At 40.8% G+C, this 15357-nt stretch overlaps 2 protein-coding genes across 2 annotated transcripts in view; both read right to left on the minus strand.

Annotated features, from left to right (window-relative positions):
• Positions 1-1837: 1837 nt before the first annotated feature.
• Positions 1838-7421, minus strand: LOC136424838 (interaptin-like). Its single transcript, XM_066413509.1, has 5 exons — positions 7230-7421; positions 6416-6498; positions 3254-5309; positions 2780-2924; positions 1838-2096 (listed from the first exon to the last, which is right to left on the minus strand). The coding sequence occupies exons 1-5, from the start codon at positions 7333-7335 to the stop codon at positions 1979-1981; spliced, it is 2508 nt and encodes an 835-aa protein (XP_066269606.1). The 5' UTR covers positions 7336-7421; the 3' UTR covers positions 1838-1978.
• Positions 7422-12971: 5550 nt separating this feature from the next.
• LOC136424332 (uncharacterized) overlaps positions 12972-15357 on the minus strand; it is a 57606-nt gene continuing 55220 nt past the window's right edge. The window contains exons 3-4 of the mRNA XM_066412892.1: positions 14865-15045; positions 12972-14371 (exon numbers count right to left, since the gene is read on the minus strand). Of these exons, the coding sequence (XP_066268989.1) occupies positions 14029-14371; positions 14865-15045 (524 nt within the window). The 3' untranslated portion in view covers positions 12972-14028. The remainder of the gene's footprint in view (positions 14372-14864; positions 15046-15357) is intronic.

Consider the following 15357-nt stretch of genomic DNA (forward strand, 5'->3'; position numbering starts at 1 on the left):
AATGTGCCAACATTTGCTACCAAGAGCCGTTAAGTATTTATTTGCCATGTATAAATAAACTAAACTAATTATTAACAAGACTAAACGTTTCGTCCAACACTTAAAGAGAAATTGGGACTTACCCCAAATTTTCGGTTGACAAAAATAAACTAAACTAAACTAAGTTTTATTCATTCTAAAAACTTGGCGATATTCTATACTGGTTGCCAGTCTATCGTGAATCTGATTCCGGTAAATACAATCGGATCCCGACAGCGTGCAAGTGGTGCCCGGCTGCCGGTAAAACTGGCTAATGCACCCGCCGAGACCCAGTCAAACACCCGATAGACTAGTTATCGGGTTATAGCGTTTTATGAATCTATATGATTAATTTCTTTAAGTCTAGCCCTTACAGTTACACCCAATCTTCACTCCTGATTGTATTCTCATATTGAATCCCATATAGATGTATGTACGTTTAATCCTGAATTATTTTGTTGGTATCAAACCACACATACTAACTCTTGATAAAAACTAGCGTAATTAGATAGAATAGTGATACAAACAGAAACGGTTTGAAAGTTCTCAAACAACTGTATTGTACAAAAGAAAACTCGGTCGTCGGCAGTTACTACTACAGTAGAGTAAGCCAACATTGTCGTGGAACACAAAAATACACAAGATAGTTTGAGTTAAACACAAAAATACACAAGATACTTTGCATCAAACTAAAATCGGTCACTTGAAATTTAGAGTCATTATCCAACCATGTTGAAAATACTACGTTCCAATAGTTTTCATAGTGTCACGTTCCATAAAGTATGATATATTGTGTAAAAGAGCATGTTTCTTTGATATTATAGTAACTGTGCTGTTGTGATAAGGCATGCAGTTATACAAATATGCAACGATGATATTCGGTTGCGATTTAGAATATCTAGTGCCCATTTAGTGTCTTTCATAATTTACAGTGACCGTCATTTCATATTACAGGAAAGTACCATGTAAAACCGTCAAATACACCGTAGCTGATGTCAATATATTAGATTCAATGTCAAACATGCTCGGTCGATATTTGAGAAAAATGGAATTGATTATCAGATGAAAGATTTCATTGCTTTTGAAATTCATATTCCCACGAAGAGTAGCAATAAACGCAGTGTTGCAAAGTTCATAGTTCTTTTGATGATCGTAACAGAACGTAGCACTGCGATTCTACACAGTAGAAGTATATCATAATGTTAAAATATTCTCAGTTCCATAGCATCACAGCACAACATTTATTATGTAAACAGACAAAACACCGAAATACAACACATCTAGCAAACTCTTAGTGTGTTCCCATATTGGGGGTAACGTATTTCAGACATATGCAAGGAAATACATTTTACCAAGTAAAGATTTCGAAAGAAAACGTACAAAATCTCAAACATCAAAACACAGCAACACTCCTGGTAAGATCCCCTTCCTAAAGTAGCCCTTTGGCGCCAGATTTTCATTGATCACAGGGCTCGGCAGCAGGAAGAAGGTTAAGTTTTCTCAACAAACTCGTTTTAATACATCTTCTGTTCACGTCGATGAAGGTTAGACCGGGTAATACGATACGCAAGAAAACAGTTTCTCAATCAACTGGATATGATTTTGGAAACGGTCAGACGTTTCAGTTAGCATCCACTACCTTAGGTCAGTGACTGGACAATATTTGTATATCACCAGGTTTTAAAACTTAAAACTATGAATTGATTTGTTAGCATCAACCTTATATTGACTTTATCTTATTTTTTTTCCTATAGGACTACATGAAAATTTTCGTCACCTAATCACATATCAATTCAAAGTGATTGGTTAATAACCTGGTGGTCTACTAAAAATCTCCTCAATTTTTTTAACAAAAGGCAGTGGATACTAACTTTATCTCAAACGTCTGGCCGTTTTGAAAATATCTCCAGTTGTTGCTTGTCAATGAGTAACTGTTTTTGTATGCACCTTCTGTTTACTACTAGGTTTCACCACAGGCAATCCACGAGCCTTTCAAGCCGTATGAGTAAGTGTTTGACCATGTACGAAGAGTTAATGTGAATCTATCCTTGTTTGCACTGCTCGCGAATATCTCCACCCTGAAAGACAAGCAACAGTTTCAAAATATAGACACTCAAGCAAAAACTCACTGAAAACAAAGGTCAAGTTCGATGATCGGCCCTCGTTGGTTTTCTAGAGTACTACAGCAGACCTTACGGTTTCGATATCTGGTCTTTTGGACATGCTTGGTCGTGATTTTTAAGTGGTAGATAGCTGAAGTGCTGTTGGGTTTAGGCCGCCTGGCGGCATTTTCGAACTGCAGTGGCCGCTGTTGTTTCCGACTTTGAAATGGAATAGGGTTGACGGATCGTCGTGAGTTGTGTTATGTAGATAGCTTGTTACCGACATAAAAATGGAGGTATACTTTTTGCATATTTTTTTAATGAAATGTCAACATGGTATTCGGCCAAAAGAAAGGAATAAGCACATACACATACAGTACATGTAATTTGGATAGAGAAGACTGTAATTTGAAATAGATTATGCTAGTTACAGCCATATTTGCACCTTCAATCATAGACAAGATAAAGTAATAAATCTTTACATTTCACGGTGGAAGGTGGTATGAGATCTCTGAACTCTTGTTGTATGTGTTTCGAACCCATTTCTAAAAGCAATATTAAAGGCATTGCTAAATGGGAACGAAGCATGATAAGGCAGAGCTAATTCCATATGCTTTTAGATATCTATTCAACATAGATATCAAATTACAAAGACGTACCTGTTGTTTGTGTTAGAAGCGGTGTCGACAAAGGTGATGGACGGTACGATTGCTGGAGTGGATTTGAATGCAGTGGTGAAGTAGAACATAAAGGAATAGCTGACTCCTGACCCATAACGAGTAGAGGCTATATCCCCTTTTTCACCTGAAAAATAAAACAATCAAAAATGATCAAGATCGTTCTACGATGATATCATACATGGAGTGTTGAATAAAATGTTCCATTGTTGGTGTAGGAGGCTGAAGTTTCACACGCACACACACACACACACACACACACACACACACACCTACACACACACACACACACACATGCTATCTCTATATCCTATCAGATTTAGAGTATAAGAAACGTTGCCTTGTCTTGATTTTTCAGCTAGGTTTTACTGCTGGCAGAAAACAATGCGGTCCCAAACGTAAAGCATTGTCACATGCATAGACATTGTTAATGAACAATAATGACTTATTACTTACAGACGACACACTTCTTGTTTGAAATGGAGGTCTCTGCGTTGCTGACCCTTGTTGACAGTTGACTGGTTGTGGTAGAGAGTCCGGTGACTTGGCTCTGTAGAGCGCTAACCGTTGTGGGCAGGGAGGCATCCACTGCGTTGCTTTCCAGCGTGTTCAGTGTCCTTTCGTGCTCTTGGACCGTAGTGGTTATGTCGTCGACATCTTCGCGTAGTTGTGTTTGGAAGGTGGTGGAACTTGAACGCATGGTGTCCACCTCCGTCTCCAAGTTGTCGACTGATTCCCCCAGTTCTGTAAGTTCTGCACGAACGGCGCTCATGTCTTCTGTAGAGGCCACGTTTTCCAACTGTGACAGCACGACCTGGTATCCAGTCTCTAGGCCAACGACTACCGACTCCAACTCTTCCGTTTGCGCAGACAGAGTCTGGTAGTTGGCGTCGAGCACTTCAAGATTTGACTGTGCGCTGCTGAGAGTTTGCGTGTTCGTTTGAGCCTGTGCGCTGAGCTGGGTGACCTGACTGGACAGACCACTCACAGAGCTGGCGGTTTCTTCAAGCTGGTCGATCCCGGACTGAACCGCCCCTATAGAGTTGCTGATGGTAGCAAGATTCCCCTCAAATGTTGTGAAACGTTCATTTGAGGAATCCTCGAAGTCTGATATCTGCTGTTGTAGGGTCTGCGGATTTGTCTCGTCCAGTGCCACCTCCACGGCTTGGATGCGCTGGCGGTAGCCGTTGAGAGTCTGCTGCGTGGTTTGTACCTCTTCGCTGTACGAGTTCCCCAGGTTGTTCACCTCCGACAGGCTTGATTGCAGTCCTGCCACTGTTTCCTGCAAAGCTGTCACACTGACCGAAACGTCCCCACCTCCCCCACCTCCACCTCCACTGGCTATTTCAGACTCTATGGTCTGCATACGCTCCTCCGTTCGTTCCCCTTGCTCTTGAACCTCTTCCTGCAGGTTTTCGTAGGATTGCTGCAGTCCCTCCTGCTGCTGCACTGCCTGTTCGAGTGAGGTTCCAATGGTCTGGATGTCTGCAGCTTGACTGTTAATGGTTTCTTGCAGTGACTCGAGCGAAGCCTGCTGTTCATCAACTCGTAGATCTACCGTGTCGAGGTTGCCGTTCAGAGTTTGGACTGTAGACTCGATAGTAGCGATTCTTTCTTGAGCACTCACTCCGCTTGCCTCCATAGTGGTTATCCTCGTTTCGGCTTCAGTCAGACGTCCCGTCAGGGTTGCGTCGCTTTGATCGAAGGTGCTCTCTAAATCTACCAACGACGCCTGCATCGTTCCCAGCTGTGCTTCTTGTTCACCGAGACTGACCTCTTGAGCCTCAAGCCTCCCGGTTGCCACTGCTCCTTGGTCTTGTAATTCCTGTGTGTCGGCTTGGAGGGTTACAACGTCACTTTGTAGCGTCTGCAGGCCGCCTTGGACGGAACCTTGCTCTTGCTGTTGTGTCTGAAGGCGGTTGTCTAAGGTGCCAATCTGCTGTGTCGTGTGTTGAACAGACTGTTGGATTGACTGCATTTCTGCCTGATGGTCTGTCGTCTGTTGACGCAGGAGTTGGATCTCTTCCTGTAGACTGACGACGCTGGAGTCTAGTGCTGTCACACGATCCTCTTGAGAAGTATCATCAAGCGCACCCCTCGCCTCCGAGAGAACCGACTGTAGCTGTTCCTCCGCGGCCTCCTCTCGCTCTACGCTAGCATTCTTCAGGGCTTCGAACTCTTGACGGAGGACGTTTTGCGCTTCGATCTGCTCCAGCTTTTGGCTCTCGAGTGTTTGAGTGAAATGTTGATGTAGATCGTGCTGCTCGTGTTCGTATTCATCCATCATCTCGCGAAGGTGATCTTGCAGAGCTTGGACGCGGTCCTTCAACTCGTCGATACTGCCCTGAGAATCTGATTCCAGAGTAGACAGTTTGGCCTTGAGCAGAGCCAGAGTGGTATTCAACGTGTCAAAATCGCCTTGAAGAGTTGAAACCCCGTCTTCTGTGCCTTGGAGAGCGGTTTCGAGTACGTTCAGATCGTCTGTCACGGCTTTAATTCTCCCATCAGTCTCCTACGAGGGAATAAGAAAAAGTGGTCCACTTATTTGTTACCTGCGATTCACATGATAAATTCCTTTGTATATCAAACACATGTCAAAGGGGTTAAGTATTCAAACGCATTTTACCAATTTTACGGAATTCGCTGGTGTTTCACGTAATGCATACAAATTTCATGTGATCCACTACTAACAAACATACCAACCTTAATGAATTCATACGAGTTTAACGGAATGCCTACAAATTGTACGGAATTCACACGATCCACTGCAAAAAAACACACAAATTGTACGAAATCCATGCGAGTTTTACGGATTACATACACATTTTACGGAGTTTTGTCAATAGTATTAATAAGAGTCGTATGTTTTCCGCACAATTCGTATAGATACCGTACAATTCGTGTTTTTTTGCAGTGTGAATTCCGTACAATTTGCATGCATTCCGTAAAACTCGTATAAAATTCATTTAGATCGGTATGTTTGTTAGTAGTGGATCGCATGAAATTTGCATACATTCTGTACAACAAGAATGAATTCCGTAAAATTTGTATGAAAACCTAGGCACCCTTGTTCACGTTATGTTAGAATCCAGGATTGAATCCAGTATGACTATATCACTGACTTGCGTGCATACGGAATCTAAGTGTATACGTGAGGGTTGACATTGCAATCTGCTGGGAGAACTCGCGATCCGAGTGTCGACAAAGATCCCGATGAGCATATTAGCCAGTGCAGTCGGTGATTCTACCGGCAGAGATCCCGATATAAGTCAAAAACGTCTTAACTTCATTGTCACTTGACATCACTTGAAATTTGATTTATGATTTATAAATGGGAGACCACCCTTGTGCATTCCTGCCATCCTGATAGCGATCCCTGTCAGCAAAGACTCCGATCGCGATCTCTACCGGTATGATACGGGATTCTGCATGATCACAATCTATTGCCTGGTACATGTATATATAAACTGTCTACAATCTTTTAAAAAAGTTTTGGCTAATTAACTATATTTTGAGTTGATGTAAAGCCTAGGGCAGATGGAAAATCGCCTTTTAGGTGATATGTATCCCCCTGGTAAAATCAATGAACAGACAAACAAACAAACACTTGTTTCTCACCTTCAGCCTTGTCAAGGCTTCCCTGTAACTCTTCATTGTGGCAGATAGCGCTGTCACACGAATGGACAACTTGTTAAAGCCATCTGTCGAAACAAACAAAGATAGCTGTAAGCACAACGCGATACTCAACCAAGATATGTGATGTTTGTTCGTTTCATAAAACCAGTAAACCGCTTTTAGGCGTAAACCAGTTTTGTGTAGCAAGCACACGCTGGGTAAGGTTTGATCCACTCACACCTCTTTTCGATAAGTGTGGTAAAACCTATGATGTACTCAAGGTGTGGCTCTCCTCAAACACGGGACCTCCGGGTTTACGTCCTATTCGAGACGACGTCCCTAACCGAAGCTAGGTACTATTTTTCACCGGCGAGTCAAGTGATAAAAGTGTTAAGTGCAAATCATCGGGCCTGCGTAGGATTTGGTCCCAAAACCTTTAGCTTCTAAGTCAACAATCCTAAACACAAAACTACCTTACAGCCTTTCAATATATGAAAACGATGTCGCTGAACAGAAAAACATTGTCAACACAATGGCAGAAGAATATCAACGCGGCGACTGCATTTTTACATCTTAGATATAAAAAAAGTTCATGCAAAATGTTAAAATACTCCTGTGAAATACACTATTGTGCTGTACCGTATGACTATAGCACTTCTCACAGCTTAAGAACATAAAGTATCTGTTGTGACGAGACACTGTCACCAAACGTTAAAACAAATTTCGGGCACTGGCTGATATACACAATGCGTGCTTCTCCAAACATAATTTTGAGTTAGACTTTCTTTTCAGCATGAGTAGTTGGGTTGGTACTTGCCTTGTAGTATTATGACGTCGTCGGCACAATCGCCTGCGGCCTGGGCGTCAGGCCACCTCAGAGAGACTGCCAGCGCTATCCCCAAAGCAACTGTAAACACACCCATCTTCAGACAAGCCCTAACGGCAGAGGGCTAGAGCTGAGACCGTCTTGTGTTAACTCTTCTTCACGGACCCAAAACTTGGGACCACTCGTACACACACACCCATTTATACCTGCTCACAAACCCCAGGAGTCCCTGTAATTAGGGCATTTAAATTCAATTAAAGATGTTGATTACTTGTCATTTCTTTTCAATCATGGACTTAGACAAGCCTCGCACGCAACAGTTGACCTTTTCGAGGTCAGGGTTTCTTTGTGTTGAACTGCGGAATTTCTACAGTCATTTTGACTCTTTGAGGCTTACAAATATGGATGGGAAAGTTTTTGTTGTGTAATTACGTGGCAAGGCCTTGTCAAAGCACGAAGCATGTCTGTGGCAGAATGTCCATGGAACATTCTGGAGTGAGTTCGATGCCCTGGCGGGTAGCAGTGATATACAACATCGGTGAAAGAAGAATGCAGGGCCTTGGAGAGGCCTTGGCTTGTTTACTATGGCACCGCGACCTCGTCAGTATCGTGTAAAAACTTTAAAAGAACACGAATAGAACTCTAAAAGAACATCTCTTAACATCGCAAAGCCCATATATTACAGAAAAAGTGGGATCATTTGTCTTCCACTGTCTCGGAAAAAGAAGTCAAGCCCGATAAGGTAGAATTTAGTGTCAGTAGTTTCAACTTGCAACAAAACCTTACGTTTAAAACCTTACTTATCTACGTGATGACAGCGAGCTTAAAATAATCTGTGTTTGTTTTGCTTAATCGTTTTCAACAGTTTTATGTAGGTATAACATGCGTAAGACTGGACTGTAAGGTTTGATCCTCTCATACCAGGAAGGACCCCTCCTCTTTTTACCTTCGCCGAGAAGGTTATGCATAGGGTAGCGTTTGTGTGTGTGTTTGTAGTGGACCAGCATAACTCGAGAATACCTTGATGGGTCGACTGTCTTAGTATTTGGTATGTTTGTAGGTTTTGATGACACCTGAAAACGATTTGATTTTGGGCCCCCTAGCGGCTTCGTACGGTACTGCAGCGGAACTTCCTGTTTTGATATCTCGTGTTCTGGACATGGTATGGAACTGATTTTTGAGTGGTAGATAGCTCTTTGGACAGAGAGTGAGTGGTGTGGATTTGGCCCCCCTAGCGGCCCCCTTGGAACTGCAGTAGCAGGTTTTTCTCCAGACTTTAAAAGAGAATAACTCAAGAGGGGCTTGTTATAAATGTGGCGGAATCTTTTATTTGCTCGAGTTGTGGCTTTCCTCAAACACGGAACCTCTGGCTTCACGTCCCATCCGAGAGGACATGTAAATCTCCAGCTAGTGGAAACTCTGTCCTCATTTTCAACTGAATAAAAGGAGGAAACAGCTCTACGAAAATTCTTTTGCAAATGCCAAAATATTAGGGATTTGAACCCAGAACCCTTTGTCAACAACGCTAACCCCAAGACCACCATGCCACCGACTATCTCAAATTTGCATTATTTTCCAATTTAAGAGACGTTCTTAAGGCCCCCATTCCACTGGAACGGCGATCTCACGGCGATCTCACGGCGACTTTAAGTTGTCCAGATCGCCGTGATAGAGCCGAACTCCTGGAAAATGTGCTCAAGTGGAATCTCTACGGCGACCATTGCGCGCTCTTAGCGCGACCAAAATGTCAAATGTCAGCAACGTTTTATTGGCGACCAAAGCGCTCTCGGCGCTCTCACGGCGATCTGGCCAAATTGAGGTCTCCGTGAGATCGCCGTGACATCGCCGTCCCAGTGGAATGGGGGTATAAAGGAATAGAACTAGAATTGTTTAATCCACAGGGCTCACATCCGTATTTGTATCTGTATCTTTATAGCCGGTATAACCGCCATTCGGCGTAACACACCAGCAATCCAAGCATCTAAAAGAAAACACGAAAAACTATCAACACGATTCACTTTGAGGTAAATGAGTACACATGATGGCTTTGGGCGTTAAAAGTTTGACTTGAGGAATAGTTAAAGTATCCCAGACGTCCTAATACGACCCATCTCCATTTCTGTAGCCCTTGGACCACATATTTGTGCAGGTCACTACAGCAGGGGGCAGGTCCGCTGGTAGTGATGTGTGTTTAACTTCCATACTCTTTCCCAAATGCTGAGTGCTAAGCAGAGAAAGCAGTATGTACCATTAAAAGTCTTGGGTATGACCCGGCCGGGAATCGAACTCACGACCTGCCGCGCGTGCAAGGCGAAAACTCTTCCCACTAGGCTATTGCACTGTATATCTTCTCGCCAGTTTTTCATTAGAAAATTAATAGTTCTATACACGCCAGATAAACAGAACTGTAAATTATATGTTTTGGCTGTACATTTATTAAGAATCAGTTTAAGTTTCTTATCTGTTAAGACTATTTACAAAATAATTGGTCTGTTCAAAGATAAATTCTTTTTGAATTACGTGTTCTATATCTAGTATTTCTCATTCATATGTTCTCCTTGTTCGTCATATATGAAACTGTTGTTGACGAGGAAAAACTCGGGTGACTGAATCACAGAGCAACAAACGGGTCCTTTCCAACCAAATGGCGTTCGTACGATCCTTGACCTGAACAAATGTGTCTTTTACTGATGAAAAATAACTTCTTTCATCATGACAGCACCATTCAAGGTTACCAGAGAAATGAGGTCTTATTAGATTTTGAGGTGAAATTACTTGTCTGAAAATGAGGTCAAGGAAGATCATGGGGGTATTTTGCTAAAGGAAATGAGGAATGTCTGTCGTTTGAATGGGCATTGAGAAAACCCTAATAGCAACACTATAGAGAGGTAATTACATTTAGAGTAGGCGGAGATGAGAGTCGGTGTTTTCAAGGGCAAATCCTTCGAATCGACCTTGGAGAAAGTAGCCTTGTATTGCGCGCAATGGCCGAGTGTTTTATCAGAAGAATTTTTTCATAACGTTGCATAAACTTTGAAAATAATGAAGAACCAGCGTGTGTGTGTGTGTGTTTGTTTATGTGTGTGTGTGTATGTGCACTTATGTGTGTGTGTGCATGCGTGTCTGTGTTTGTTTATTTGTGTGAGTTTATGTAGGTTTGTGTGCTTGTTAGTGTGTGTGTGTGTGTGTTTGCGATTTTGTGTGTGTGTATGTGCACTAATGTGTGCGTGTGCGTGCGTGTCTGTATAATTGTCAATCTGTGTTTGTTTATTTATGTGAGTTTATGTATTCTTGTGTGCTTGTTGTTTATGTACTAGACAATCTTTCACAGACTAGTTTTGCACGAGGGCATGGAAACTTTTGCACAGGGGTACGGGCACTTTTCACGGGGGTACGGACACTTTTAGATGGGGGTACGGACACTTTTGCACAGGGGTACGGACACTTTTGAATAGGGGTACGAATGCTTTTGCACGGGGTTACGGACCTTTTTCGATGGGGGTACGGACACTTTTGGACGGGGGTACGGACACTTTTGGACGGGGGTACGGACACTTTTGGACGGGGGTACGGACACTTTCGGATGGGCCTACGGACAGTTGATATCTAACGAGAAACGAGTATTCGCAAGTAAAGTAAGGAAAAGAAAATCAAATTCATTACTAACAGAATAGACTTACACAACGGGACTATAGAAAACGTGTGCACTTATGCCCTCTAGCGACACATAGAAGAACAACATTATTCCATAGAAAGTAATATTGACCGATGATGTTGGTCCGACTCGTTTGAATATGCATTATCAAAATGCCTTGCATTTATTTGGAGGAAAAGGATAAGATTTAGGCAAATAACTTCAATGAACAAGGTCTGTTTCGTGCACTATTGAATTTTACACAAATTCTAATATGTCACTTACAAGCATATAATTGATGACGAACTCGTGGAAGTAAAATCACGTATACGTATGTAGAATGAACAAAGAAAGTAATCCACCATGTTTCCGCAACTGGGCATTTGAATTTGCCATGCGTTTTAGTGGAAGATTTAGAACAACTAACTTACAGATTTCTTACCATTTTTAAAGTTTGCTGTGAAGAATTAAACTATGACAACCTCAGAACAACATCAAAAGTAATAACCACTTTTCCCAATTGCTTACACATGCATCATTCCCATTTCTGATAAGAAAACACAGATTTTGAAATATTCTTTAATATTCTAACCTCATATAGTACAGACGATATTGAACAGATACAACAAGAAATATGTCTCGAAAAAATATACGTATACATTTCATATGGCACAAAAATGTATCAATACATCCATATCTCATTTTTACATCTTCTCGGTTGAAAACATCTATTTTTTCATAATTTACAGCGCAAAATACGTTCATATATTCCTAACTATTTTGTAACTAGTGCACGTTGGACATACTCACAACGACAGCTATATGCTATCTGTTTGTTTTAGACGTTTGTAGCAAGGACGTTTCGCTGCTATACATCGCTATTGTCCCAAGCTGTCTCCTATTCCACTAGACGGCGATCGCACTGCGACCTCGCTACGACCTAAACTCGATTTGTGTTATTATTATAATCATTAATACCCTTGACTACCCTTGACTATGAAGTTACTAGTACCCTTGACTTCATAATTTGAATATCATGTAAAATGTAAAAGTATGACTGAAAAGGACAAAGTTTAACATGCAAGGCGGGGAAAGATTCGCTCTCTCAAATCGCTCGGTCGCAGCGGGGTTGTAGCGGGGTCGTAGCGAGGTCGCCGACCTAGTTGAATGGAGATGTTAATCAGGTTTCTGCGGACTTCCTACAATATCACACAATATCATTTAAAGCTAGCGAGATATCCATGATCCGTAGGAACACATTTTTAGTCCGTTACATCCTTGTAGACCTTAATCAAACTCATTACGTATTGGTACATTATCTTGTTTGAAAAATCGTTCAAGTTCCTTTGTAGAAACTGTACTAAGTGAGAAAGTTCTTTCAAGTGTCATTTTGAGTTTGATATTTTGTATGATCGTCAGCGCTATCAAGAATCTAAATATAGAGATGTCAAAAATTCACATGAAAACATCATTATATACAACGTCATGTACAGTTTACAACTTTCTAGACGTCACAAAAACCTTTGATACAGCAAAAAAGTCATTGAATTTATTCAGCTACTACAGAAATATACATTTTTACAGAAAACTCTTAAAAAACCTGGCTGGCTGTATACATTTATCTAATTATTCATCCCTTAATTTTCCTTAGGAGAAATCATTTAGACTTCTAATGATCATATATGAGTTTGTTTGAATACTTTAAAAAGTTAAAGTATGAATATCTTATTCAGTTTTTGGAAATATCTCTTTTTTTCTAGCAAAGACATACTGGAATGTAATCAAATTCGATGCAGTCACACATCACAGTCATACATTCTAAAGCTGAAAACAACAATAAAAACGGCATGATACAATATCACTACACATTTGTAATCTAAACCTTCAGGTGACTAGAACCGTATCACAACAATTCCCAGTTTATCATGAAGTTATTTTCTATTCCAATTTTTTAATAGTGTGGCATATTTGCTGAGAGAAATGATCAACAGATAATGAAACGAGGTAGAAAAGGGCTTGGGGCATCTTAAGCTTCAAAAGCAGATTATTTGTATTTCATTAAAAGCAGTACCTGACAACCCCTATGTTAAGCCCCCCCCCCCTCTCACTGGACCCGCGGCACGCTGGCGGCGTTGGTGCGTCCTGAACTGGATTTGTGTTACCCTTGACTTTATGATGGGAATATCATTCAAAACGTACAAGTATGACCAAAAAGACAATAAAACACATAAAGCTTTTGTCGATGAAATTCGTTGAGTGCTTGATCAATTCGATCGGCCGCATTGACACTGCCAGTGTGCCGCGGTTCCAGTGAGAGGAGGCTTTAGGTGGTACCGTAGATATCTGCGAATTTGGTCCCTTCTTTTGTTGATGTTTTCAATTGTCCTTAAGATTGATTTGCCGGGTTACATACACCCGCCACTTTGAAAAAAATGGTGAGTTTTTTAATTGAATTTTTAATTTTTATTGTATTTCACAAAATGATACAAAACACATAATACAGAGGAAATACAAAGTTCAGGAAAAATATAAACATAAGCAACAAATCCTAACAAATAAGTAACGGTGGATACAGAAATGAGCTACAACGTAAATATAAATATTATCCATATTAAAAGTAATAGCAGCATCATGGTAAGTGAATTTTAGAAAATAAATATCAACCAAAGGATGTTGATATCAAACAGAACTAATGTTGACAAAATCAATGGAAAATCAATATGACAAAATCCATATCAACAAGAAATCAGAAAATAGATATCAAAAAGAACTAATAATGATAAATCAACGGCGAATAAATATGACGAAATCAATATCAACGAAAACAAGGTGTGTTTGAAAGATCTCTGGTGCACCCTCACTTCCAAGTATGCAGAGATTAGATAGAGGATCTCTTTATGCGAATTTTCAGGGTGGCGTTTATATGTGATCTGTCAAAACTGTTTGATAGTAGACGTCTTCTTCTTTTTCTTCTTCTTCTCGAGTCACCACTTCTATCTAGTGGACGTCTAAGATCACACGAAAAAATGTGACCACTATGTTTTCTAGTCATTAGACATTAGAGTAGTCACAAAAACACTTACATACGATTGAAATAGCCCCGTTTAGAGCTCGTTTGTATATTTTTGGTTTCGAAATCTTAATTTTTTTAAAGAGTTATACAATAACTTGCTCTCTGCGGGGCACAGTGTAATATCTCATGGGCTCGATCGCTCTGTGGTGCATGACGGGAGCCTTCAGGACAACCGGAACCCCATAATCCCACACGGGCAGCATCGCACTGGAAGCAGCCTCGATCTGGGCCCTCTGTATTCTTTCCTGTTTCCACTTCCGCTGCACGCAGCAGACAGAGATGGAGAGTATGAGGATGATGACGCCTAGTACGGCTCCGAGGTATAGCATCGTGGTCCAGTCGCCCTCCCACCCGATGCGGTTTACCTCACTAGTCTTCCCACCCGCCTTCCCTATGCCGTAGGAGCCGCGGGGAAGGTGATAAGGCCTGGAAAAGAAAATAACGTTGATGAATTTTCAGAACAAAATCAAGAATCCATCAATAGTTTCATCCGGTTGTCACTGAATAAGAAAATGTTTGTTAGTCTGTCATTTCATCAACTTAATCTTATAACTTAATGACGCTTTCTTACGTTTGGTGTGTATATGAACGGCATTCTGACAAACATCGATAAAGGTGACAGAAACAACTATGGGGGGGCAGGTGACTGCTGAGAATGTTTTGATGAATTGAATTAAATTAGATCAAATTGTGATACAACAATTGAACAAATACATGTTTAAAGTTTCCCCTAAGAGTGCCTTCCCTTGGTATCCTTGATGTCAAGCATAACAATCAGAAATTAAAGATAAATGCTTGGCAAAACAATAATAAAAAAGTTTAAATCATTGAAAACCGTTTAACAGTAAAAACTTTCTAAGAATTTTCAAAGTATGAAAATATATCTTTACAACATCAAATACCATATTGATATACTCACTGATCAGGTACATTGTTCAAAATCTGGTGCAGACTCTGCTGGATTGTTTTCGCTAGTTCCTCCTTTTCGGTAGTCATATTGAGACTTCTTCTGTGAACCACGTAGGATCCGTCACTATAGTTCCCACTTGTAATTATCCAGTGCACTTCTGTTGGATCCATGACGAAAATTGTCACTAGGCCTGTAAGTAAAGAAACAAAGGGAATAGACTATGTTCTGTTAATAGGGCCTATTTCGGAGCACCCTATGTATAAGTTCCCTGGGAGTTTGGTGTAATGTATGATTTGATTGTTATTTGTTGACATAGTCTGAATAGTGGTGTTAACGTTTATGAAATCTATGGCATTGTCATACAAACCTATGATTTGCCATTGTATTCACTCTAGCAATATGAATTTGAATACGATTTAAAAAGTATATACCTCTATCTATCTATCTCTCTATCTATCTAATATCTATCTATCTATTTATCTATCTGTCTATCTATCTATCT

The sequence above is a fragment of the Branchiostoma lanceolatum genome, chromosome 18, assembly GCF_035083965.1.
Source record: "Branchiostoma lanceolatum isolate klBraLanc5 chromosome 18, klBraLanc5.hap2, whole genome shotgun sequence".
NCBI classification, from domain to species: domain Eukaryota; kingdom Metazoa; phylum Chordata; class Leptocardii; order Amphioxiformes; family Branchiostomatidae; genus Branchiostoma; species Branchiostoma lanceolatum.

Coding starts and splice junctions, on each gene's coding strand:
- LOC136424838 (XM_066413509.1), bottom strand. CDS start 7,335: ATGGGTGTGTTTACAGTTGCTTTGGGGATAGCGCTGGCAGTCTCTCTG. Junction 2,925..3,253: donor AAACAAGAAGTGTGTCGTCT/GTAAGTAATAAG, acceptor TTTATTTTTCAG/GTGAAAAAGGGGATATAGCC. Junction 2,097..2,779: donor GCTTCTAACACAAACAACAG/GTACGTCTTTGT, acceptor CTTGTCTTTCAG/GGTGGAGATATTCGCGAGCA.